The sequence below is a fragment of the Artemia sp. Qi Xiang Cuo genome, chromosome 3 (genome assembly GCF_049724085.1).
Source record: "Artemia sp. Qi Xiang Cuo chromosome 3, ASM4972408v1, whole genome shotgun sequence".
Classification (NCBI taxonomy): Eukaryota; Metazoa; Arthropoda; class Branchiopoda; order Anostraca; family Artemiidae; genus Artemia; species Artemia sp. Qi Xiang Cuo.
The window spans coordinates 29,915,872-29,942,231 of record NC_142796.1 but is presented as its reverse complement, the minus strand read 5'-3'; the positions used below and the strand labels follow the sequence as shown (position 1 = coordinate 29,942,231).

The following is a 26,360-nucleotide window of genomic DNA, read 5'->3' as shown; positions in this document are numbered from 1 at the left end:
TTTCAGTATGTTCCCGTAAACACTTCATATTTGGAACTCTGTCAGTTAACACTAAGAAGTGAATTGGGTGAACCTCTAGCCATAACAAAAGGTTTAACAGTGATTACATGTCATTTTCAACCTATTATCGAACACAACACAATGACCTAAAATGAACAATATAAAAATTACAGTTCTCTTCCACGATATCAATTGCTCTATTGGTGCTTTGAATCCACGTCAAATAGGAAATAGATTGGACTACTACAACGGTCGTACTACACTTTATGACTGTGGTCTTGGTAGCTGGTTTGCTAGGCTATTTCGTTCATCACTACCCCTTGCCAGAAAATATCTTGTGCCTGCTGCATCAAATTTTGCTGCCTCCACACTATAGGACTGGGGGTCGGGCACGAATTTCAAGGGGAGTGTTAAGAAAAATATTAGATCTTCAGCAAGAGCCGTTGGTGAGCAATTAAAATCTCGGCAAAATGGGGAGGGATTGAAAAGGATGCGTGCGCGTCATTCACTCATCAGTCTCCACCCAGGCAGGAAGCGAAGGACATCAACAAGGACTTTGAGGAAGACCAATAAGCAGAAGAAGAAAAATAAAAAGATTGTTAGATCAAAGAAGGATTTCTTTTCTTAAGATGACTTATCTCCCCCACAAGGAATCATATCCATCAATCAGTTCCTCATTGAATCTATTCAATGCTGAAAATGTTGATGTCAGTGTCAAGCATGGCTACTATGAACAATTTCATCCCCAACCACCCCTCTCGGAAAATATACACTTTCAAATATTTTCCAATGAAGACTATTTCATTGATTTGTCATCAACATTTATTGATTTAACTGTTGCGATGAAGAAAAAGTCAGATAACACAACTCCAACTGCTGCCGACGGTCTCTCCTACGAAAACTGTATTCTATACAACCTATTCAAACAAATTGATGTATTCATTAATGGAACATTGGTGAGCACTAGCAATAATTTATCAAACTATGCAAGCTACATACAATTTATGATGATGACACCAAAGGCATACAAAGAGTAGAGAGGAACATCACTGGGCTATGAATATCGATCAGGTATTGATACTGATGGTGAGTTGACTACTGCAGTGACCCAAGAGTATCATCTGGTTGGAAAATTAAATCATGAGATATTCAATATATCCCAATGGCTACCCCCCGATGTCAAGATTCACATATAGTTACAGCTGGCCCCATCGAATTTCATTTTGAGAAAAACACTTCCTGCAGCACCCGATGCAAATGTCATTATCACATCGGCAATTCTCTACGTCCGAAAACAACAAGTTATGAGCTCTGTTGCATTGGCAGTGGAAAAGCTAAGAGCCAATGGCAACAACATTAAACTTCTTGTCCCCCATACAATCACCTATCAACGTCATATTGCCACCGGTTCTCGTAGCTATACCAACTCATCATTTATCAATGGAGAATTCCCATCAAAATTAGCTTTGGCGTTTGTGAAGAGTGGCAGTGCCGTTTCATCCTGGACTGAATCCCCCCATGATTTTAATTTTTTTAGTCTATCTAGCCTTGTGTGCAAAGTGAATGGTATTCACTGTACACTCTATCATTTGACAAAAATCCTATAGATCTCTGTACGAGTTGACCATGCAATCCCTAGATTATGAATCTCAACTATTTTAAAATGGAATAACCGATTCAATGTTTTCAAAAAATCATGGGGTAATTGTTTTGGACTTGTCGGGGACTCAGGATATGAGCATAGTACGAACAGGGAATGTACGTTTAGAGTGTACATTTGCTGTGCCCTCCTCAACGCCTCACTCTTTACGCTAAAGTTTGACTTTCTCACAAGTCTTTTTTTAAACAATAAAAACTTTAGCGTAAAGAGCGAGGCGTTGAGGAGGGCACAGCCTCTTTCATATACGGAATAGTTTCTGCTCGTTTTAAGATTTAATGTCGCTCCTTACTTTCAGTTTAAAAACTTTTTTTTTTATTTGAAGGCTGCAAAAGCGGGAGGTTTCGGGGGCGGCAGCCCCCCAACTGTGCCTCCTAATCACTGTACGTTTTAAAGTTCGACCTTGTAACTCAGCCTCTTTAACTCTTTAGAAAACGTTGTTTTTTTTCAAATATTGTTTAAGAAATCTGATACTTTAATTATGGTAAGAATGATAAAATTCCATAGGGGTATAGTTGGACTATAAAAAATGGACTCGTTGGATAGAGAAAAAAATAATTTCATCTAGATCATGAGTATAGGCAGGTGCATTTTTCACTGTACAATATCTAGAAATTAAAATCCGAATAGTTCTAGTCAATCATTCGGTCATTGAAGCCTTTATAGGCCGATAAATGGTATACAATAATTTGCTACAATTCTAAAGGTCTTTTACAATATGGTTGTTATAAATTTGCACTCGGGATTTTGATGGTATTTTTTATACGAATTCTGCTCTAATCTACTTCCATGAGTCCTATCAACTTCGGTATCCATGGACCTTCGCACCGAAATTGCATCGATATAATAAATAAAAACACTAATTACAAGAAGACTATACCTGTACGGTGAATTGTAACATTTTTGAACCTCATATAGAGTCAGGAGATCTGCTTGCATTATATGCAATGGGAAAAAGGCTTTAGTTTTTCGATATTGATTAGCACGAAGTCTATGATTTCTATGCAGAGTGTAACTTGATTCATTTTGTAGAGTCTTGTACACTTTTAGTGTGAACAACAGTGACCTTAGAAAGAGTGGTGGGGTAACTTAAACTTCCAAATTCACCAATACTTTCATAAACACATATCAGAACGTCAAGCAGTTTGAACGTAAACACGTTGTGTAACATCCGCCACCCTTTCGTGTACTGACAATTGGTGATGATAGTGATGAAGTTGATTTGATACGTCTTCGCTTTTGTCTAGCTATCAGTGGTGTTCTAGTATATTCCAAAATTGATTTAAAATCTTCTTCTTCTTCTTCTTCATATTTTATTGGTGGTGGTTTTGACAATGATACAAGTTCATTTCATCTTTTTAGAATTTGTCTATTGGTAATAAGCCTTTTGGGGAAGTTTAATGTATTTAGGAAGTTGTATAAATGAGCTTCAGATGATAATAGTCCTTTACGATTTGTAACCATATCATAGATTAAATCAAGTAGATTATAGCTCTCGCCCTGAATTATAATTCCTTTCCCATTGCTCTCAACTTGAATAAGATCTTGACCACTTTCGATGGGATAGCCTAGGAGTCGTGATAATTGTTCACGATATTAGTTGGGCCGTAGATTTACAAATTTAAATAAAAATTTATGCAAATCCTCCTTCTTTAATTGTGTTCCAGCAGCAGCAGCAGCAGACTCTTGAGATGATTCTTTTTTGCGATCAATAGCAGCAGCAGCAGTGGCCTTCACACGATAGGGCTTATGTTTGTCAACTCGGCGAAGTGCGTCTTGAAGTAAAAGCAGTTTTTATCATCCTCAATATTCTTGTTGTCAAGGAATTTACTCAACTTGTTCTCAAAGTGTTCCACGGGTGAGAGAGCGAGTTCTATTACAGTCAATTTATAGGGTTTTGCCATCTAGAGAAAACTGTTTACAAGTCCTGCAATTATCGGCAGTAAAATTGTGAAATAACTACTGCCCGCCTGAAGATGTTGTTTTTTTTAAATTCTTTCGTTTGTTTGTAGATGTCAATGTATATTCAACTAAATGATGTTGTTTTGCTTGTTGATTAACTACTTATGGCAGTTAAACATCACTCTCGGTCAAATTTAAACACATGTTAGATATTAGATTAATGAAATCATTGTCAATACCATGTTTGAGTATGGTTTCCCTAAGCGAGGGTTTCGGAGTGCTCAGAACTGGAAACAGATGTATATTTTCATGCAGTTTCTTCAGTGTCATGATAGCAACTAATAGGTCATTTTAGTGTTATGGGGAGATATACTGTAATTTCATTGTCGAAAATATCTCTGACTACACTCAGATCCTTGGGTTTATTTTGATTAAGATCCAATCGGGTATACCCGTAGGGTTTATCAGTTGTGTGATTGGACGGTGAGAGCAGAAATAAATTGACACCTGGATGTATGCTTATTTAGGGTTATTAGAAAGAGAGAATTACGAACAACTCTTTAGATGATATAGTAGGTGCAGTTCAACGCAAGTGTTCGCATACATTTGCTCAGACGAAAGAGATTGTGTAGAATCGGAGTAACGGAAATCTGTTCATGATGAGAGCGAACAGTGAACAGCTGTAGCATTTGCTTGGACCATTGTTCAATAAATAGCCAGATCGTTAATGGTCAGCCAAGATTTTGCCTCAATAATGCGGAAAACATCAAAACCCTGTATGAATTGTATCTGCACCAAACCTGTGGTGGCAGCAATTGCTTTTATTTTATCGTATGGCTCCTGCCAAATACTGTAAAAATAGTAGATTTTTTTCGGCTTTTCTACCAACACTTTATTGCAATTTTTAATTATTTTAGTTAAGAATGTTGTTTTGCCTGACATTGACGGCCCACACAGAAACGATCTGAATGGTGTTTTAAATTGATACATGTTCCCTTCAATAGTTCACCTGAACAACTAACTGTAGACTATAGTTGTCTAATGACTAAATAATTTCCCTACTCCATTCAAGAACAAAAATCAATAAAGAATCATATTTCTTGTATTAAAAACAGCAGCACTTTACAGAAAACAAAGAAATAAAATACACTTTTTAAATTTATTTATAAAAAATGCACTAAGCACTTAAAATAATAATATCACTTTTTTTTAATTTGAATGCAACATGTACAAAAGCACAAAAAAAAATTTGCTCTAAGTAAAAAAAAAGATAACTTTGGTAGTGGCGGTGCACCCCCCCCCCCCCCGCTGGCGGCCACCCCCCCCCCCCCTGGGCCACGAGGCCCTCCACAAAAAAAGGTTTTAGGAAAAAATTTACTGGACTTTATTCAAACCGACACTTTCCCTATGGATAACACATTCGGCCCTGTCTGAAGTTAAATAGTGCCCAAGGGGGAGGGTAGTCGCACCGTTTTGTCAAACATTGACCTTGTCGGAGATGGTACTCATGGCAATTTTTTCTACATTTACAGTAAAGTTCCTGTAGTTGAGGGAACGAATTGACAGCAATTTTGCTTTTGGAATTGTATTTTGAACAAAACAATTCCTTTAAATGCCTGTGTCTAAATCCTTTAAAATTTAGTTTGGGGTCACTCTTTCACACAATTTGTTAAGTTTTCTTTTGTGTATCTTTATAATGCTAGCATTCAGATTTTCACTCTCATCTCGGAACATTAATTCACTTACCTGGTCATATTTAAAAAATAATAGAGGAATATGCATCTAAAATTTAACTAGCTCTGGGTAAAGCCCACTCCAAATGGTGTACTCCATCCCAGAGCTGATAATTTCACCGTGTGCCAAATTATCAATTATATTTGGTGTTTTTACTTTTAACAGTAGGGAATCCGTTTCCTCGTATCAGACCTCTACTTGCCCCTTTTCTGGCCACTGTACCCTAGCCACATTGTAGTAGAATTCCAACATGAGCTTTTTAGAGATCTCCAAGATAGCACTGCCTGCAGCAATATTTTTATTCAGGACAATGCTTCTTTTTTTCCTATTCAATAGTACCATGTCCGGGCCAATGATCGTGAATAAAGTGTAATTTGGATCGGCAATAATTCGAGCACATTGTTTGGGATCGGTCACGACGTCACAACGATTCCTTTTATGAACACTCTCACACATTTTACCGAAAGCCGAATTCAAAATGAGCTTATAAATTTCTTTTTCAGCTTTCGTTTGTGCTTCAGAACGTTTCTTGACAAAGGTGTCAACAAACGTTTTTAGATATGGTTTTTGACTAGACTGGAGCGCTCTGTGAACCTTTGAAACCGTTGTTGCACATCCATTTTAAGGTCACATGATGTACAACAATATTTGTTTTCGGCAAAAGGTCAGCAATAAGTTTTTGTTTTGAAAGTGACCAATGCAATCCGTCCTCCTCGACTAAACGCCTATTGCAGGGGCTCAAAGAGTCCCTAGTCACAGGTCCATTGATGCACGGGAAAACAAAATCCTTTACTGAATCGTGAAGCTCAACTGGTATCTCCCCATCAATTTCAAAAAACAATCCAACCGGTCCATTCTCCTCAACACTGTTGTCAATGTTGAGGAAATGGGGAGCTTGAGGGTCATTGAGCCATTTATAGTCACCGCAAGGTAGCGCATAATGGGACATGGCCGAGGGGTAGAGAGATTTCATATCAAGGAAAACTGCATCCGATTTTGTCCCCGTCTTCTCTCCAGTTGGATCAGTTTTCAACATAGGATCCCCGTGAAAAACGTATCCACCCACTCATTCACCTTTTAATGAACAGATGCTGATCCATGTCTGTGATTAGCCAAATTTTTTCCCCGCTAATTCTTAAGATGAGGTTCATTACCAGATGAGGATGAAAAATAATAGCCCAAAACAAGATTAAATTCCCCATAGATTTTGTCCGTATTTTTACACATAATGTCTAACAAAGTTAACACATCACTCGACAAATACAGCTCGCAGTAGCCAAACCCATTTTTACACCCTCCCTCTGCCCACACTTTTTTAGCAAAACTGTATTCATCGGGGGTGCACCTACGATCGTGTAGACTGTCGTAAAACGATTCAATACAGTGAATAGTTTCCTCGGCAAATCTCGACATGGAAAAATAATAATCATAAGGATATATATCCTTAACCGTCAAGAAATCATGTAAATCATTGGGAAATTGTTGCTTTGAGAAGGGGGATAGCGTTGCAGCCGTCATGATTTTTCTGCACTTGAATTAATTCCCTCAATGACTGGGGGAAAAACTTTAGGAATCTAAAAAGCGAATTTTATTCGTGTACTCAACGTCGGCTTCAACAAATTTCCACATAAATTCTAAAACAAGCAATTTTTCCGATTATTTAGGTAGGATATCGTAGGAAAATCTGTCTATCACCCATAAATCATCCACTGTTCCATTTCTTTGAAGATGTGCCATTGCTGGTAGCACATACTTCAGATCGTAGTTAGAGTTATGTATAAAAACCGGAAGAAAGACCCCCACCCCCGAAAGTTACTTTTCCCCGTTGAATTGGGATCAATAAGGTGATTATGATCCTGGACAGCGTCTTTTGGGGCAAATGCACCTCTACAAACCCAACAAACTTTCCCCTTTTCTAGTGCCAGTTGCTCCTTATCTGATAATGTCATTGGGTAGTTGGTGTTACGCAATCGTGAAATTGCGGCGTTTGCTGTTTTTATTAAAGATAGCAACAACTTTTCCATATTACTCTCCTCATCCAAAGCCAAAAAAACTACCAACTACATTTTATTATTGGAATAGTGTCAGGCCTGCGCGTTGCACAACGCAACAAGTTTGTGTTTCTTGACTATATTTGGCCTATATGTGAACCAGTCTTGATTCACAATCCAAACATACTTTATCAACTTGTAGCAGGGAATTTTGGAAATTTTTAAATTGTGAAAGTATCTTTGCCTTCCGCCGGCATTTCAATTCTTTGATTCCCATAAATTTTGCAATGCTCCATGTGATCCGAGAATGTTCTTTCAATTTTAAATGACAAAAGGCACATGGGACAATAGAGACGTTCCCCATATTTTTTGCCTTAGGATAGCAGTCGACTTATTGCTGTAACGGGGAAAAAATGACCATAGGAATTTACATCTTTGGGGGGTTTGTAAATAACCCAAACCCAATTTTTAACATTATCTCCCAACGGTTTCCTAACTGAATACAAAACTACTTTTTTATTTGGTTTCTTTCCCCCATTTACAAATTCCATATGATCATGGGGAAAAACCACCCCCAACCCAAGATTGTCATTTGCTTTTTCAAATATGGTTATTTCTTTCAAGAACACCTGATACTTCCCCTCTAAACAGTCAAAATTTACTTTAGGGAAATTTTTTCCACCGTTACGAGCAAGTCCGTCGAGATTTTTCATTGATGAATCTTTTTTTAATGTTTTATGGGCTGCTGCTAAAAATGCATATCTAAAGCATTACAGCCCCGTTTCAAACTTGAAACCCTGAGCTCCTCCTGTAGCCGACAAATCTGGGTGGCATTTTATTCGTCGAGTACCCCCTGCCCTCCTTAAAATAGTTTTTTTTTAATCTACTGAGATTCAGATCCATATGTTCAATGTCTAAAATTGTGGAACCACTTCTCCTCTCGCTAAACGTGTCCAAATTCGAAATTAATTTATTTACCCTGTTGAAAAAGTTCCTCTCAAATTCATTTAGACCAGAGTAAAAAGTTTGATTGCTTATTGAAAAATGAAAATAAAAAATATCCCCATATGTTTCCTTTTGCAAATAAACTTTTGATTCACCGATGCCTTAGCACCCCCTTGACCCCCTAGTTCTGAATATGAAGCACTCTTTGTGCTCAAAGTATTTCAATTTAACTATGAAGAACATTCACGAGGTCTGTTAAAACAATGATCTCGTCAGTCGTGTTTTCTTCGCGAGGATTCAATTCTACCCTATATGTTTGTAAGTGACTGAGAGCAGACCCTAACAAATTAGATTCACGTAATTCCGGGGACGTGACACTATTTTCATGTCCCGCACCTATTTGCACAGGATCCAATTCACTAGTTATAAAACTATTGTCAAAAATGTCCGTGGAAAAATTAGTTTCAAATATTTGCATTGCTGTTGCAGTATCGATAAGTAGCCCGGTGGAGATGACACAGAATTGTCAAAAGCTCCACCCCCAGTCTATTCAATGGAGTTTTTATGAGATGGTATAAGGTTCCCTATACATTTTAGTAAATATTCCAGGGTGTTTGGGGACAATTGATCGAGCCAGCCTGTATTGTCCTATGACATAATTTCTTTATGAGGACCAGGTTCATATGCACTAGTAACACCTCCTAAATGCTCAAGCATAAATCTATCTACCTATTCCGGGTCCTCAATCATGTCAATATCACAATTTAAGTCGTCTAGGCTAGCCATTTCCCCAAAAACATCATTAAGAAAACCCCTATGCCATTCCATATTATCCAGAACTAATGTAGGTTCATCACTGAACTCCGTTGGTGGTGATAGAATTGGTCCAGTAAATGCTGATGTCTCATCACCCAATGGCGCTGCTATTTCATTAATCTGTAGAAAAAAGATTTTATTTTCTATGTGAAATAATCATTATTTCATAAAGTTGAAAAATCATGTTCATTTTTTCCATACCATCCCATCAAACTCAATTACTCCTCCTAGAATTATTTAAACTAAATACTTTTTTGCTTAAAGCATTACGTATTTACAGAACAAATGCATAATAAATTACAAATTTTGTTAATAACATACACACAAACACACACACACACACAATAAAATAATGAAAATCATTACGTAGTTTTTGAATTGGCAATATTCATTATACTATCTCCATGAATTATCGTGTAGACAGAAAAATAAGCGGCGCATGCACCGCTCACACAGACACACATACACACACACACACACACACGCGCACATGCACACACACACACATACACACACACACACACACACACACACACACACACACACACACGCACACATATACACACACACACACACACACATGCGCACACACGCTGAAATAATCTAACAGGTTGAAAATAAGTGTCTAACCCCTATATACATATTCCAATAGCCTATAAGCAATTATGTCTCTGAAGTCAGATAGAAATGCGCCGCGGAAACAAATTATAGGACGTCAGAATTTCTACTTCAAAAATTCTTAATTTTCTCATAACTTTTGATGGATTAAGTTAAACGAAATAATTTAAAGATATTCAAAATCAGCATTAAAATACAATTCAGTTGATATGTATATTGAAAAATTTACAGCACTCGGATCAAACATAGGAAATAATGATATGGAAATATATGCCATTCAATCATTCAATCGATATTGAATTTGCACTATCTCAATGAATTATCGAGTAGACACGGCGCATGCACCGCTCACACACACACACACACACACACACATGCACGCACATTCACACACACTCACACATACACACGCACATGCACAAACACTCACTAATGCACACGAACTCACACTTACACACACACACACACACACGCGCACGCGCACTTCTACAATGTTGAAAAAAATGGCGAAAATGCTAATTCATTAACCTATAGAAAAAAAAGTTTTATTTTCTATGTTAAATAGCGATTATTTTATAAAGTTAAAAAAAAAACATGTTCTTTTTTTCACCCCATCCTCAAAACTCAATTCCTCCTAGAATTATTTAAACTAAATACTTGCCTCCACCCCCCTCCCACAAAAAGTTCAGAAAGACGCAAAAGAGTGCTTTCTTTGCTAATAAAAAACATGCAATATATTCAGCTATCTCTGAGTGGAGCAGAGAAATTTAAAACAATGGTTGGGGGCTGGGGATTAACATTTTAATATCTCTGACATACACTTTTACGGTGTTGAAAAATGGCGAAAAGAAAATGCTTAAAAAAACAAAAAAAGTTGGATAGAAATAGGTAGAAGCTAGAGGTGAAAATACTCACATTTCCAAATTCAGACTGCTGTTGAGTGCCGTCCGTTTCTTGCATAGATATGGTGGCGATGTCACTGGCTTGTACAGATGAGCCAGTGGGGCTCCCCATCATGTGAGCAACCATCCATTCTCTTTTCAGCTTTCTACCTGGCTGCATAGGAATTGGCACTGGTGGGTTTTGGGCAGTCAGCGCCGGTCTGGAATGGATGTGAGTGACCCCCAATGGACCGCCTATCTCCACTTGTTGTATTGGAGCAACGCCGTTAGTCTTAGCTCTCTTTTCCGGGGGGGAGTAATTGTAGAAATCCTCTTCCTTAAAAAGAAGGCAAAATTTAGCATGGAAAAAAAAATGCCCTTTTTTTACAGAAGAGAAAATTAGTCTGTACAAAGAATCCCCCTCTAACCACACGGAATCAGGGAACAGAGTCTCTCTCAAACCCCGTAAAGCTCTTTTAAAAGATACAAGAATTACTTATTTAACACAAAAATTTCGTTTTTAACGGGTACCAAGTAAAGAAAACCCGTTTTAGAATTGATACATTGCCCTCTTCCCTGTCATATATTTTTAGAAAAGCCTCTTAATTATCTGTGAAATCCATTTGCTTTCATCAAATACAATTGAAAAATATTTGTCTAATTTGACCAAAAAACAAACTCTCTTTCTTCAAAGCGTTTAGAATTACACGTTTCCATTCCTTTTGTTTTTTTAACCCCCGATAAGACGCATGCCAATGTTGTTTTGAAATTATCCCCTCTTGGTAACAAGTTAAGCACAGATGGTTTTATTTAGAGCGGAAAAGATAGCACATTTTAGACGGACGATGGGAAAAAGGATATTTTTGAACGAAATAACTAAAAAGTAAGGAATTATGGTCGTAACACAGCCATGGAGGAGGGGGTTTTTGTTTTACATAATATAAAAAACCATACTTAGAGTTTTCTAACGAGTATACTATTGTATGGGTTTTTATTGTTGGAAGGGGGAGGGGGGCTAAGTCCACCTGAAATTTGAATTTACTGGTAAATGCTTTTTATCTGGAAATAAATTAAAAAATTTAATAAGCTGTACTCACATTGACAATTGACGAATCCATTGTTTTCAAAGTTAATAATATGCAGTGTAATATGCTCGATATGTTAAAACATAATGAAAATTAAATTGTAGTGCATGAACATTTTATACAGTTTTTCAAGGACGAATAAAAAACGGATGTTGAGTTACATAATTTCGTGCGTGCTCCCAAAACATGTTTGACTACTTTATAACATACCAGATTTTTTAAGAAAAAAAAATGTGCACGTGAACTGACGACGTACATTCATTGTGCAATTCTTATCAAAAACAAAAAAAAACCTGTTTGACCACATTATATTATTACGACCATACTCTCAAAACAGGTTTAAATACATTATACACTGCGAAATAACCAGTCTGGTAATCTGCCTTGGAAAGCTGCCATGGGAATTGCTATACCCGTGAGCAAATAACATAGGAATTGCTATGCCCGTGAGCAAATCCAGACGAGGCACCCTACTGTCCTCAGCTAAGGAAACCATAACATTTTCAGAGGCAACACTATAGCGTTGCCTATAGTAAAAGCCATACGGCTCCAATGTTTTATTATTACCATTTTTTTTTTCCAGAGGCACTTCATATAGGAGGGGTCGTCGTAGAAACTTCAAAGGGGGCTCACTCGATTGGAAATTGAGAGTTCTAGTGTTTTCTTTTTAAGGGTCAAAAGTGATTGGAAGGCAACTAACACCCCTTCCACCCCCACCAGTTCCCCAAACACATCTAATGAAAATTTTGAGATAGCCATTTTGTTCAGCGTAGTTGATTTCCAGATAGAAATTAAGTTTTTGAGACTCCCCGACAGCCCTCAGGGCAAGGGTTGTAAGTTATGCCCTGGGGGCATATAGGTTTTTATAGAAAGCTTTGTCGTAGAAACTTTAAAAAGGACTCATTCGACTGGAAATTCAAGCTTCCCCCCCCCCCCAACCCTTTATTCCCAAATGCATCCGATAAAACTTTGAGATAGCTATGTAGCTAAAAATAGTTCAAAGATCATATAACAAAAGTTCTGGTGTCGACACAACCCCCCAGGGCCCGGGGGTACGGGTTGAAAGTTATACTCCGCGGGCGAATATGGTTCTTATGGAAGGAGTGCTCGTGGCAAATTCAAAGAGGGCTAATTTAATTGGAAATTGACAGTTCTAGTTCAATTTTTAAGAGTCAAAGGAGATTGGAGGGCACCTAGCCCCTCGCCTCCGCCCTCTTTTTCCCTCAAACCCATCCGATAAGACCTTTGAGATAGCTTTTTTTAAGTAGTTCAAAGACCATATAACGAAAACTCCGGGGTCGACACAGCCCCCCCCAGGGCCCGAGGGCAGGCGTTGTAAGTTACACCCTGGGGGAATATGGTTCTTATTGAAGGGATGATCATAAAAACTTCAGAGAGGGCTCATTTGATTGGAAATTGAAAGTTCTAGTTCAGTTTTTAGAGTCAAAAGAGATTGGAGGGCTATTAGCGCCCCCATGCCCCTTTACCCTCAAACGCACCTGAGAAAAATTTTGAGATAGCCATTAAGTTAAAAATTGCTCGAAAGTCAGATAACAAAAACTCAGGTGTGGGCAGGCGTTGTAAGTTATGCCCTGGGGCAGATATGGTTCTTATGTAAGGGATGCTCGTATAAACTTCAGAGAGAGCTCATTTGATTGGAAATTGTTTAATAGTCAAAAGAGATCCGAGGGCAGCTAGCCCCCTCCCCCCACGCCTTCTTTTTCCAAACCCATTTGATGAAAATCTTGAGATATACATTTTGTTAAAAATAGTTCAAAGGGCGGATAAGAAAAACTCCGGTGTCAATGCAACCACCCGGGGCCCAGGGAAAGGCGTTCTAAGTTATGCCCTAAGGGCAGGTATGGCTCTTATGAAAGGGATACTCGTATAAACTTCATAGAGGGTTCATTTGGTTGGAAATTGAAAGTTCTAGTCTACTTTTTAAGAGTCAAGAGGGTTAAGGACAACTAGCCCCCCCCCCCCCCAGCTCGCCCTTTTTTCCCCAGACCCATCCGCAACAGATTTTGAGACAGCCAGCTATCTCAGTTACAGTTCAATAACTGTAACTATTCTGTATAACTGTATATAGAAATTTCGAGGGGACGTTAAGACACATCATAATACACTAATTAGAACTAGATAAAGAATTGGCTATACAAATACTCCCAGAAATCCTCTGAAACTGTAGGTTTTAGGCTTCTGCAGTGAGAGGAGGCGATACCCAAACTCTTGTTTGTAGTTATTTTTATTCGATTCAAGCTTGATTTGCATATTCAATTTAAGTTTCACTCGTTTTAAGATTTATTTATTCATTTACATTAATATCTATTGTATGTTTGTTCGCATTGATTGTTTATTTAATTTCTGTTAAAGTTTCATTTATACTTTAGTAAGATATTTTTTTTTCGTTTTAAGCTTGATTTTCATAGTCAATCTAACCATTACTCGCTTTAAGATCTATTTATTCATTTATATTATTACTTGTTGTATGTTTTTTCCTATGATTGTTTACTTAATTTCTGTTCGTTTTGGGTTTCATTTATTGGTTAATAGTAATTTCTGGTCGTTTTGAGTTTGAATTTTAACAGGTATTTGTATCTGCTGAGCTTAAGTTTAAAATGGCCTTTATTTTTCTTTGAAAAACTTATTTTTCGGAAAGTTGTTTTTAATTAATTATAAGAAATATTGGAGCTGCTCACTAAGATATTGTGTTGCAGGAGCAACATTTTAATTTCATCCTGTTTATTCTTTCTTTTCCTAGTCCGCCGATTTAAGCTTATAGCAAGAAAGTGGTAAGGGTCTAACCTCCACAGTTTTTACAGAAAGTATGGACCTAAGGCCGGATTGCTGAATATGATATTATGTTTGAGAAAGCTGCGTATAATGCTTGTCTCGGCCAAAAAGGAGGGTTTTTGATAAAAACTGAGTCAGAGCCTAGAGTGTGTGAATTGAAGTGGATTTATAGTCAATGTAGGAGAGATCTATCTGAAGTTTTGCGGCCAAGCTTTCTTTCCATCAAGCCATGTTTCCAATTTCGACTCGAAGGCTCTGTTTCAGCAGGCAGGCACCAGTTTCAAATCTAAGCTGGACTAAAATTGGAAAGCGCATAAGATGGGCAACGGTTACCTGTACGATGTAGGACGATTAGATGCACTAGGAACTAGTAGGGTTTTAATGGCTCTGAAACAGGGCGCTTCGAAAGGTTGAAAAATATGTGTTAGACTTTTCCAGTGGAATTGTACAACGGTAATTTTAAGTGCTCGTGTGACTGACCGTATAGTAAACAATAAGCTGTAAGAGAGCTGTGTTGGGATACAGTCCGTAACGGAGAGGGACCAAGTAAAAAACTGGTTGTTCAAGCACAATTTTCTTAGCTAAGGGATTATAAACTTATGCAAATTAGTATACCTTATATTCAATCAAAAGAATAGGTAAAGCCAGTCTACTGACTGTTATACCTTTCTTATATTTTTAACAGAGTGTATCTATAGTAGTATGGTTATGAAAAGCGATCAATAACTTTATAGCACCAAATAGGTTCGATAAAATTATTTGCAAGTTTTAAGTTGTCTCACGAGTTACATCAGTTTAAAGGCTTTGAGGGGTTAGCAACTTCAGTGTTAATGAGCACATGGAAAGAAAGCATCCGGATTTTAAGTTTGAGAAAACTTAAAGAGTTGAAAATAACATCCGATTGTTAGATTGTGATTGCCTTTGTAAAATTAAAGTTTTTTTTATTGGACCTTTAACTTTTGCCTCTGCTTGTTTTTTGTCATTATGCTTTTTTTGTCATTTGTTTTTTGTCATTTGTTTTTCATTATTTTTTTTTTTTTGTCATTTCTTTTAATTGTTCAGGTGGTGGGACAAAAGCTTCTTTTTCTTCCAACGATTTATCTTCTAACCGCGTGTGTATTTGCTCTTGGTTTTCGTTTTTAACATGCTCAAATTGTAGTTTTCGCATATCTTCTAGCCGCCAGCGTCTTTGCTCTTTACGTTCATTTTTTACAGGTTTTTGGATTTTGATTACTTCAGACAATTTAGTGATGGCCTTTGCTTTAGCTGTCCGTATTGGTGCTGTCGCAATTGATGGTCCAGGTTTTCGAATTTCCCATCTTATCACTTTTGATAGTTCAGGTGTTGGTTCCAAAGAATCATCATTTATAGTAACTGCAACTACAAATTTTCGTTTTTTGGGCATTCGAACAGACAATATATTATATTAATAACTGTTGCGTTGGAAACTCAACAAACTTATTTATACTATGCATGACATAGTATAAGGAAATACTTATATGATGCCATATATGATGTCATAAGAAATGCTTAAATGATATACTAACATAGTACATGACGTCATTTGCAAAAACCAAAATTGAGAGGCTCTTAACGATTTTTCTCAGACTTCTGACTTATCTAGATCGTTTTTTTTGCGAGAATATCCCAAGATACCAATTTTCCCTAAAAAATGTGGAGCAGTTTTCGAGAACATACATATACAATTATTGCTCATATATAAAGATAGTATATATATATATATATATATATATATATATATATATATATATATATATATATATATATATATATATATATATATATATATATATATATATTAGACGAAAGCCATTTTCAAGGACGAGGCGTTAGAAGCCTGTACAAATTAGTTTGGCCTCAGTTGGCAAAACCTGATAAGTTGTAAGAGCTGATGCCCTAGATATCCTATTGATAGGTAGTGTTGTAAAATTACAGTAAAACAAAAACTCGGTAAGCAAAATTGGGAAAATAAGGTACTCCCAATGAAATACAGGGTATAACTGTTATTTTAGAGTTGCCCTGTAGCTAAAAGACCAGTTGAGCATTTCTTTTTAAGCACAACTTTAAGCTTTTAATGACATTTTTTAATGAACCCGATTTTTCTGGGCTTAAAAAGAGGGAATGGCCCATCATCTAAAGTTTCATCAGTTTTAATAATTGTCTAGTTTATCCCTTTGGCAATCTTTTTCCTAGGGTAATGCCTCAGTATTTGGGCAGTATTTGATTTCAGAAATCAATTTTGTAAAAGAAAAAAATGAATAAAAAAAAGTCAAATTTACCATTATTTGGGAGTAAAATCATATTAGTCATTTTTTTTCTACGTTTAAACCTAAGAAATGCTACCCTAACAGCCTTGCATATTTAAATAGCCGTATTCAACAACATTCATCATATCATATACATGTCATTTTTTTAGTTATTTATAAAAGTACCGAGTACAATTAAAAAAGAGGTTTGTAAGACCTTGATGACTTTGTTTAACTAATCAGTGAATCATAAGAGCGGAACATTCAGTCACTTTTACAGTCATTAAGACTCTCTCTCAACAGGAGGATTTGCTTGTAAATCTAGCTCCTCTCCTTCAGATTTAGATTCTGATTCTGGTGACCGTGCCTGTTCCGAAGCCCCACCCCCGACCCCCCTTAAATGAAAGTTCTAGATACAGCCCTAAGGATTAAAGATCAATTTCTACCTCCAGTCTCCCTTGTCTCTCCCTTACAACTAATTCTGTATTTATCTGAAGATTCTTTCAAAACAACTGCTGAAACACAAGGATTGTTAAACTAGAATAAAAATTTCTTTTAGACACTGTAGTCTGCAACAAATCATTCGGTAGCAAATCGTTGAAAAGCAGGATAAATCTTAGAAAAGGGCATTGGAACCTTCGATTTCCAATTGACTGGGCCCCCTTTAAAGGTAATTCGACCACCGCTTCCACACGAAGTGCCTTTCGGAAAAAAGAAATGAACAAATATTAATACATTGAACCCTTATGGGTCTTTACCTTTACTACAGGTAATGCAATACGATTGCCCCTGACTTAAACAGGAGAGTAGAAATTTCGATTTCCCTTCTAATAATTATCCTGGAATTATCCATGGGTAAAATAGGGGGTAATTTTTCGCGGGGGTATTTTCCGGGGGTGGGGGGTAAACGCCGGCTCGAGGGGAAAAGACGGCATGAATACAAGATTTCTCGGAGATGTGAAATTTAAAATAAAAATAAGGATACTGATTCTGCTTCGGCCTTCCACATTGTTGGATATCCAGATCATGTAGTTCTTTTTGATGAGGCAACTTTAAAATTTGAAGCAAATGGCTTCAATGGCTTCCACATTCTTTTAGGAGGCAATTGAAATTTTAAAAAAAAGATCCATAAACCTTGCTTTAAATAGAGATACTAACCCAATTTATAATAACTTAAAACTAAAGAATTCAAATAAAATTTTTCTTCAGTTCAAATTACGATCATCTGACCACACATATAACAAAAATTAGGTCAGTCGCTAAGCAGGGAATTCTTGCCCAATCTAATTGGTGAATAGTCTTTCATTTATTCTGGCTTGGTTTTTGGTTTGTTTGATTCAGAATTTCTTCTGCTCAGTTAGAGTTAATTCAAAAGCGTCTTCCTTCTTTTTTTTAGCACTGAAGACGGCTGGGCGGAAGTCCCTGACAAAATATCTGCCTCTATCATTTTAGCTTCTTTTTTGTCCGCTTGCTGATGTACCGTGAGTAAAATATGATATATTAAAACACAAAAAAAAATAAAGTTCCTTCTTTCTAAAGATAATTCCGACTTCCTCTGATTAATTTTAAATCTAGTTTTAAAAAAAAAAGAAAAGTCCTTAATCAGCAAAGATAAAAATTGCATATGAGCCTCAGACAAAGAACGGCGCTATCCAGTTTTGAATTTCGCCGAGAAGAGTGGTAATAAAAAAACTACAAAAGGCAATGTTTTCGTAGGAATTCTAAGTAATAGGAGTGTGAGAACTTCTAAATTCATCAAAAATATTTAAGACAGATTATTGGATGGAGGGTTTAGCCCGCCTCAGGACTTGGGCCAATCGTGGGGTAGCTCCCACGGCACATGATCGGATATATAGTGAAGAAAAGTGTTTTTTCGTTCTCTCATTATTATCGACAGAATTATATTGGCATTCAGGCATTGCGATTCAAGTTATTATGCAGTCATTGTAGAGACTTTGTTATTATTTGCCGTCAATTGAAGTGAGCCCTGTTGTACACCAAAATGTAAGTTACAATAAATCTATTGCTCTTCTATTTGTTTATTTTGTTTTATATGTCTGTATCTAGCCACACGACAGGTAATTAGTTCGAATGTCTCCAAGGTACGTTCCCAGGAATCTGATCTCCAGATAGCTCGAGGAAAAGAGGTTACATTTATATGGCTACACATTTTATTTTCTTTCAATATTTGACAATGGCATGATCATGCATTTATTTCCTGCCCCATTGCTGTGGTGCAAGCGTGATTAATAAAATCTGTAGTGACAGAAGTTGCGCGATTAGAAAATCTATCAAGTGTGAGTTTATGTCTCCTATATACGATAGTGGACTTGAAGCGGTGTACCTTTACGACCGCATTTACCACAGTCATTTCTTTTTATCGCTACAATGGCAGTTCATAGAATTAATGTGATTTTATTTCAGCTAATATTTCACCATTTTAAAATTATAATTACCTGTACTATAATACACTTTATCGTTCTGATAACAGGAGTCCTGAGTAAGACAGACGGCCTTTCAAACCAGGGAACACAGCTATACACAGAACAAAATCATATTTAATCCTTTTTTCTGTCGCCTCTTCGTGCTTTTGTGCTCCGAAAACTGCAAGCCGTCGTAAAATATGTAAGAGATTGGTAAAATAAGCAAAATACGTAAATTACGTAAAATACCAATTTTAAAGAGGGTTCGTAAGATTACGGTAAAATACGTAAAATACCCAATTTTACCAGTTACAACATTATTTACAGGTAATCGATAGCAAAGAAACAAAACCAAAGCAAGGGGCTAGATACTTGTGCCAATTCGTCTACATTTGATTTATTTTTTATATATTTAAGGGTATATTACATAAATGCATTTAAGGTTCACCTAGATTCAAGGTCTATTTTGTTTCTAGTACGTTTTAGGGTACAATATATATATGTATATATATATATATATATATATATATATATATATATATATATATATATATATATATATATATATATATATATATATATATATATACTTAAGATTCAACTGGCTACAAAGTCAACGTAATATTTTTAATTCCCTTCCTCGGATTCCTGATTGAAGTGCTTCTCCTGCAACACTTTTGTTGAAGCCAATAAAGGGTTGCCTGCAACACTTCACGTTGCCCGGGCAATGTAAATCGAGTAAATTCACCAATGATATTTTGCTTCTGCTATTTAGAAATCGAAACAACTACAGTTTGGCAAGCTAGGTAAATACAAAACAGAAAAAGGTAAGTCCCAACTTACGTCCAATGCTTCCAGTGAACCCGGTACATGCGTAGCTGATGGGAAATAATACTTGCAGAAGAAATAAAACATGTCCTATCATTATACTGGTTCCTAGTTGTTTGAGAACAAGCCTATAAGAATAGGACTGGTGAAACCCAGCTTATTTCCAACTCCGTGACTTCCTGTAAGAAAAACCATCCTTATGAGATTGCTTACTACTATTTCAACAAACAGTGCTCTATGATGCTATTTAAGTATCTATCGAAGATCTATTGGATTCTGCACTATAAAATGGCATCTTCTTGCCTGAGCGAAAGATTGAAAATCAATAATTAATTTCTGAGGCTCTTACCACAATTCTCTATTATAGCATTGTTTTGGCTTAGGAGAGAACAAATCCTTGACTTGATACTTACAATATGAAAAAGCAGCTTTACGTATTTCCTTTTAAATATGTTTATGCAGAGAATGCAGAGATATGTTTATGGGCGTTTTACCATGCTTAAGTAGATTCATTTTAATTTTAATTATTTTTTCTGTTGACTTGTGATGCATGGTTTGCCATTGGGACATGTTTTTACCCTTTTCTCCGGGAAAGAGTCTATACATTTTGTTTTGATCAGATTTTGAAAGTTAGAATTTATTATTTATGTCATTGTACCCCATAAGAGACAGCCAATCTTCATCTGTAGTCAAAGATCAAAAATCGAAAAGTTCATCACTGGAAACTGGCTCATAAAATAATTCAGAAATAGAAAATATTTTATTGAAACTGGAAAGAGATATCATTAATTTTTAAAAATCATAGCTTCACCATAAAAGGGGTAAAGGAACTATTGGGCAATAGAAAGTATGCACAATTGTGCAAATCAAATCAAGGGTAGAATTTTCTTTGATTATTGGTATTTTTATTACCTGTTTTAAATTAAGGGAATTATAAAGATAATTTAATTTTAAATCATTAGCATCATATGCTAGTAAAATACCACCGTTTGGGAATTTACAGAGGACAAAGTCGGCAGTTTATGCAGCGCTTTGATTTGTGGAATACTAAAAACAGCAAAACACAATCAAATTCAAAGGATGTGGTAAAACTTTGGGTCTTACACTTACCCAAATGATTTCATCATAATTTGGAAGGTTGGGGGGGATAAATTAATTTGGGGAAAAAACGATTAATAATATTCCGCCTCCTTTTCTACCTAGGGGGTGGTTGTGAGGAGAAAGTTCTATGAATTGGGAGTGCTTATTAATTTCAATAGGTCACGATTCTGTGCTTGAACCTCTGTTATGGCAATTACAAAATTATATGTACCTTGGAGAGGGCCTCTAGCTCAGTCAATTTTTCAAAATTCAGGCTTTCGGCGTTCATAACAAGGGAATTTGGACAAGTAAAATAGTTACGAAAACAAACATAGGGGGTGGACAGGGCCTTGGAGCAAAGGAGGAAAGTGGATAATTTATTAAAGGGCTTACCTGGGATAACTTATTAACTTATAAGGGATAACTTATTAAAGGTATAACTTATTACCTGTTGGCTGTCATTGTGGAAATACTCTGTCGAGCATTTCCAATGCTGAATTGTTGGTTTGTGGGAGATTGGAAAGGGTATAGGGTCCCCATCTGTATGGGGGAGGAAGTGTGTGGTAACAAGGGAAATTGTTAGTTAAAATTAGAGAAGGAGGGGTGGGGACTGACGTTTGTAAGGGACTGTGTATAATATCGAAACGAGGATGATAGCTCTTGTCCAAGATCGGATGGCGGGAGAAAAAGGAGCGATAATTGATGATTGGGAAGGGTTTGCTAATTGCTGATCTGTGTTTGAAGAACTATGGGAGATCTTCCCATGATATGATGCACTAAAAAGGACAGGTAAAACAGGGGAGTGTTTCTTACAATTACTATCTCTTAAAGAATGGTGCCATTTTCTTACTGGGGGTAGATAAAAAGTAGGAGGTATCTTAACACAAGCGTTGGTGCAACCAAAACAATGGCCACTGGAAAAAAAACTGTACAAAAGACTCTACAGGATTAGAAGTCCACTCAAGCTTACTTTATTTTCCTGATAGGTAAAATTTACATAAATGCCACAAAATGCTGCTACCAGATCCAAAATTACTACTTAAGAATCGTTTAGAAATTCTTAAAGAAACGTCACTTTTGGCAAAGCCAGGGTTCAACAGCTTTTTGTCATTAGTAGTTTTTTGTTTGTTGTGAAACCTTTTGTTTCATAAATAGTTGATATTTCATCGTCACTATGATTTTGAAATGACTGGTTGGTATCCTTCTCATTAACCTGACTCATCACTAATTTTTTTTTTATCCTCTTGGGAGGTAGGGCTGGGTCATTAGCTTATAGGGATTAGTTCTCATTTGGCATCTGACCTGTGTACAATTGTTTTATTTTAAGCCGGATTAACTTCGGAATACATTATAATACTGAGAATGCATATATATACAGACTTTAACGTTGGTTTTAGTGATTGCATTAAATAAAAAAATAAGTTATTTTTATAGCAACATTAAGACTTAAAACAAAACAAAAATATTCCGTATATGAAAGGGGTTCTCTACTCTTTACGCTAAAGTTTTTTAGTGATCTTAAAAACTTCTGATTCTAATTAAACAGCCCTTGTGTTCCAGGAGCCGTTCTTAAAGAATTGGGACAGATCTAACAAGATTGAAAAATAATAAGGCCTCAAGTGCTGATGGTATGGTGAAATTGTTTTCAAAATACAGCATTTACTATGTTAGAGATAAGACATTATAGACCATGAATGTGATCTTTGAAAAAGAGGATATACTTTGTGATTATTGAAAAACTACAATTAAACCCATTTATAATATAGGTGATAAGAGTGAGCATAGTAACTACAGTTGCATTAGCTTGATTTCTGTAGAGAAGCAAATTTGTTAGCATGATGATTAGACTAAAAGATTATGTTAATCATACAAAAAGAACAATATGGTTTTATAAAGGGAAGAGGATGCATTGACCAAATATTCTCTTTTACATTAATACTTGAAAAATATCTGAATCATCAGCCTTTATTCCTTGGAATAACAGATTATGAAGAAGCACTTGATACAGCTGATAGAAAAGCTTTAGTGATGGTCACATCCTTGAAAAGTATACTAGCTAAATACCGTAAAGTGATTAGTGGCAAGTACAAGCATGGTTTTGATATGGTTAAGGAAGATAAGGAATTGTTTTGTTGTGGGATCATAAGTTAAGCAGGGTTGTTCCCAGTGTCTGTCTATTTTATCCAAGGAACACTACGAAGACTGTAGTAGGTAATAGTATCAAATAGGTGAGTAAAACTCTCATTGACACAGATTATGTAGATGACTGGGACATCCTAGATAATAATGTAAACAAAATGAACATATTTTTGGAGGTTTTGAAAGTTCAGGGTGCAAGAATAGTTTGAGAATTAATGTTAAGAAGATTGAGTTGCTTGAGCTAGTAATAAATGAGGGTGAAGAGGTGATGTTAGGCAACAAGATTACCTTAAATCACACTTGCTGACAATAAGGGAAAATCCAGTGGATGCCAGTCAATGATGAAGGTGACTCAGTTTATCAGATGCAACTCAATTTGTGTGCCATGACTTGCTACACCAATTTATATTGAATGATGATTTGTAAGCTTCAACAATGGGAGACAAGACTGTCTTCTGGCTGAGATGATTTCATATATCAATCACTCAGGGGAGAAGAAATCGTTTTGCAACCTGGTGTTGGCACACTTCCCATAAAGTTTCATGGAGTTACCAAATGTTCTTGGGAGCTGAGCTACCCTAATTAGTATGAATTTGGGGTGATATGAAGGTAGCATATATAGATCATCACAAAACAGCTTGTAGGTCATAAATATGTCACCTCACTTATATTGGTGCCTGAGAGTAGGTAAATCCAAGTTCTGAAGTCAGAATAAGTATTGTGGGCCTTTGTGACCCTTTGTTGATTTTGTGGCTTGCTGCTGGACTCATTCCAAAGCTGCTGGATTTGACTTGTTGATTAGAGTGGCAATACACATTCAAAACTCTAATTTTGGTTGAATAAAACCCTTAAAGACCTTAGTGATTAACTGCAGGATATCCTGTTCACTTTACCAAGGTTCTGATAAGGATTTGCTGCAACAGCTTCAGCATGTAGGTTGAATTTGAGTATATGATTAACAAACACCCCCAAATCTCATTCAGTTTAGCTAATAGCAAAGGACATATTTAAGCTGTCTTTTGATAACTTTTAGCACTTGTAATAAGGATTATTTCTCCCCAAGTGGAAGACCTATCAATCCAAGAGTGCTGAATTTAAGTTTTGAGACCTTTGTACAGTCAGTAAATATATTAAGATTAGCTGGGATTTATTTGGTGCACTGAGGGATATCTACCAGGCCAATTGTTATGAATTGTTAGTGTATTTGCTAATATTATTCCTGATTAAATAAAAAGAAAACACTGAAAGTAAGGAAAAAAATTAAAACTTAAGAAGAAATTATTCTATATATGAGGGAGGCTGCTCTCCTCGTAGTTTCTAACTTGTTATGCTCAAGATTTTTAGTGCTTTAAAAAAGCTTCTAATTCCAATTCAACATATCTTATGTTTTAGCAGCTGTTCTTAGAGAACTGGGACAAGAAGTCAAATTTTAGCATAAAGAGCAAGGGGGTCATGAGAGGGCAGCCTCCCTCACATACAGAATAATTTCTGTTCATTTTACATTTCAATATTTCTCCTTACTTTCAGTCAAAAAATTAAATGTATATATCTGTAATTGTAAATTGATTGGTGGGATCCAACTTTTTGAATGTTTCTGCTTAAGAATAAAAATATTGGCTTGTAATTAAAATTATCAATAGCATTTGAATAATCTGTCAAAATTTTTGATGAACAGCATTTTTTTTTTGCAAAGTCCTTAATAATATCTTTACAATGGAAATCTGGGTAAACAGATCCTCATGAAGCATGGGAAAAGCAAGGCTCAGTCTTAAGTCCATTAACTTTAGACAAAGCACTTAGAGCAGCAACAAGAAATATCCCACCCTGTGTTATTGACAACCATATTGATATCAATCACCTATTGTATGCAGATAACATACTTCTTCTTGCTGAAAATCTGTCCTTGATGGAAAGAACTGTTGAGACTCTTCAGGCTAGTTTGTCTAAGATTGGCCTTGCTATTGAACCATTAAAGACTGAATTTATGGTTGTAAATCCCAATGAAAAGGTATAATCAAAGTCCCTTAAAATAGCCTTAATCACTCTTCCCCAAGGCCATATCAAGGGGGGTTAGGGGGTTTGACCACCACCCCTCCCCCGAAATATGTGTCCAACTCATAAAAACCTAACAAAAATGAATATAAACAAATTTTTATGCATTTATTATTATTTTTTTGTATCCCCCCCCCAAAAAAAAATCTTGAATATGGCCCTGCTGTTACTAGATATGATTCTCTGAATTGTTTGGCTGTTCCTTTGGTTCATTAGCAAGAGCAACATGTACTCTTGTTATTAATGAGTTAAAACAGAAACTCCATAAAACATATGGTCTATTGGCAAAAAAAGGACAAATTGACAAATATACATTAGGAAAGCTTTACAACTCCATGTTTACACTACATGTGTTTTTTATAGTTCTGTTTTAGAATCTTTCCTCTATAACTTATTAACAGCAAATTAGGGTCCAATTTTACTGGTATGATAAGTATTTTATTGGTCTCCCTTTATGGTTAAGAAGATGGAAAAGTTATTGGCTTGTTTTGAAGACTGTTGTAAGAAAATATTAGATTTTCTGCTTAACCATCTACTACATACAGTTGAGTTGACTGATGATTCCTGTGTATTAGTATTCGTTATAAGTTTATATTTGTTTTTCTTTCTTTATTAGATACATTGGTCCCTTTACTGTGTAATTGTTAATTATTTTTTTTTCTTTTTTGTTGCTTGTTTGTTCCTTTATTTCTTCTTTCTTTCTTTCTCTTTTTAAACTTCTCTTGTGCATTTTTTCAATCTAACGAAAGAGGGTAAACATAAATTATTATTATTTCTATTATAAAGGGGTATAATTGTTCATATGGATGGAAATTCTGCCTGACTTTTGATCTTCTATTCAGCTGAGCCATTGTAATCTATACAAAAGGGTTCTCTGATGTTAAGTACATTGAGAGTATTATATACAAATAAGAAAAGAGAAATATTGTTATTTAAGGTCAGAGAAAACAAAGCTCCTAGTAGCACTTTCCATCCCCCTCCCCAAGAAATTTCCTGACAAAGCTCAAAACACCCTTCCTCACTTTCCCACTTCTGTGCTGGTAATAATTCGATCTATTGAGCTGAGCCATTGCAATCTATACAATAGGGCTCTCTGATGTTAAGTACATTGAGAGTATTACATACAAATAAGAAAAGAGAAATATTGTT

General features: G+C 36.0%; 1 protein-coding gene across 4 annotated transcripts in view; it reads right to left on the bottom strand.

Annotated features, from left to right (window-relative positions):
* Positions 1 to 26,360, bottom strand: part of dome (cytokine receptor domeless) — a 168,636-nt gene that overhangs the window by 127,285 nt on the left and 14,991 nt on the right. For all 4 annotated transcript variants that reach the window (XM_089085712.1, XM_089085714.1, XM_089085715.1 and 1 more), the window contains exon 2: positions 19,956 to 20,119. In XM_089085712.1, coding sequence (XP_088941838.1) covers positions 19,956 to 20,037 — 82 coding nt within the window. In that variant the 5' untranslated portion in view covers positions 20,038 to 20,119. The remainder of the gene's footprint in view (positions 1 to 19,955; positions 20,120 to 26,360) is intronic.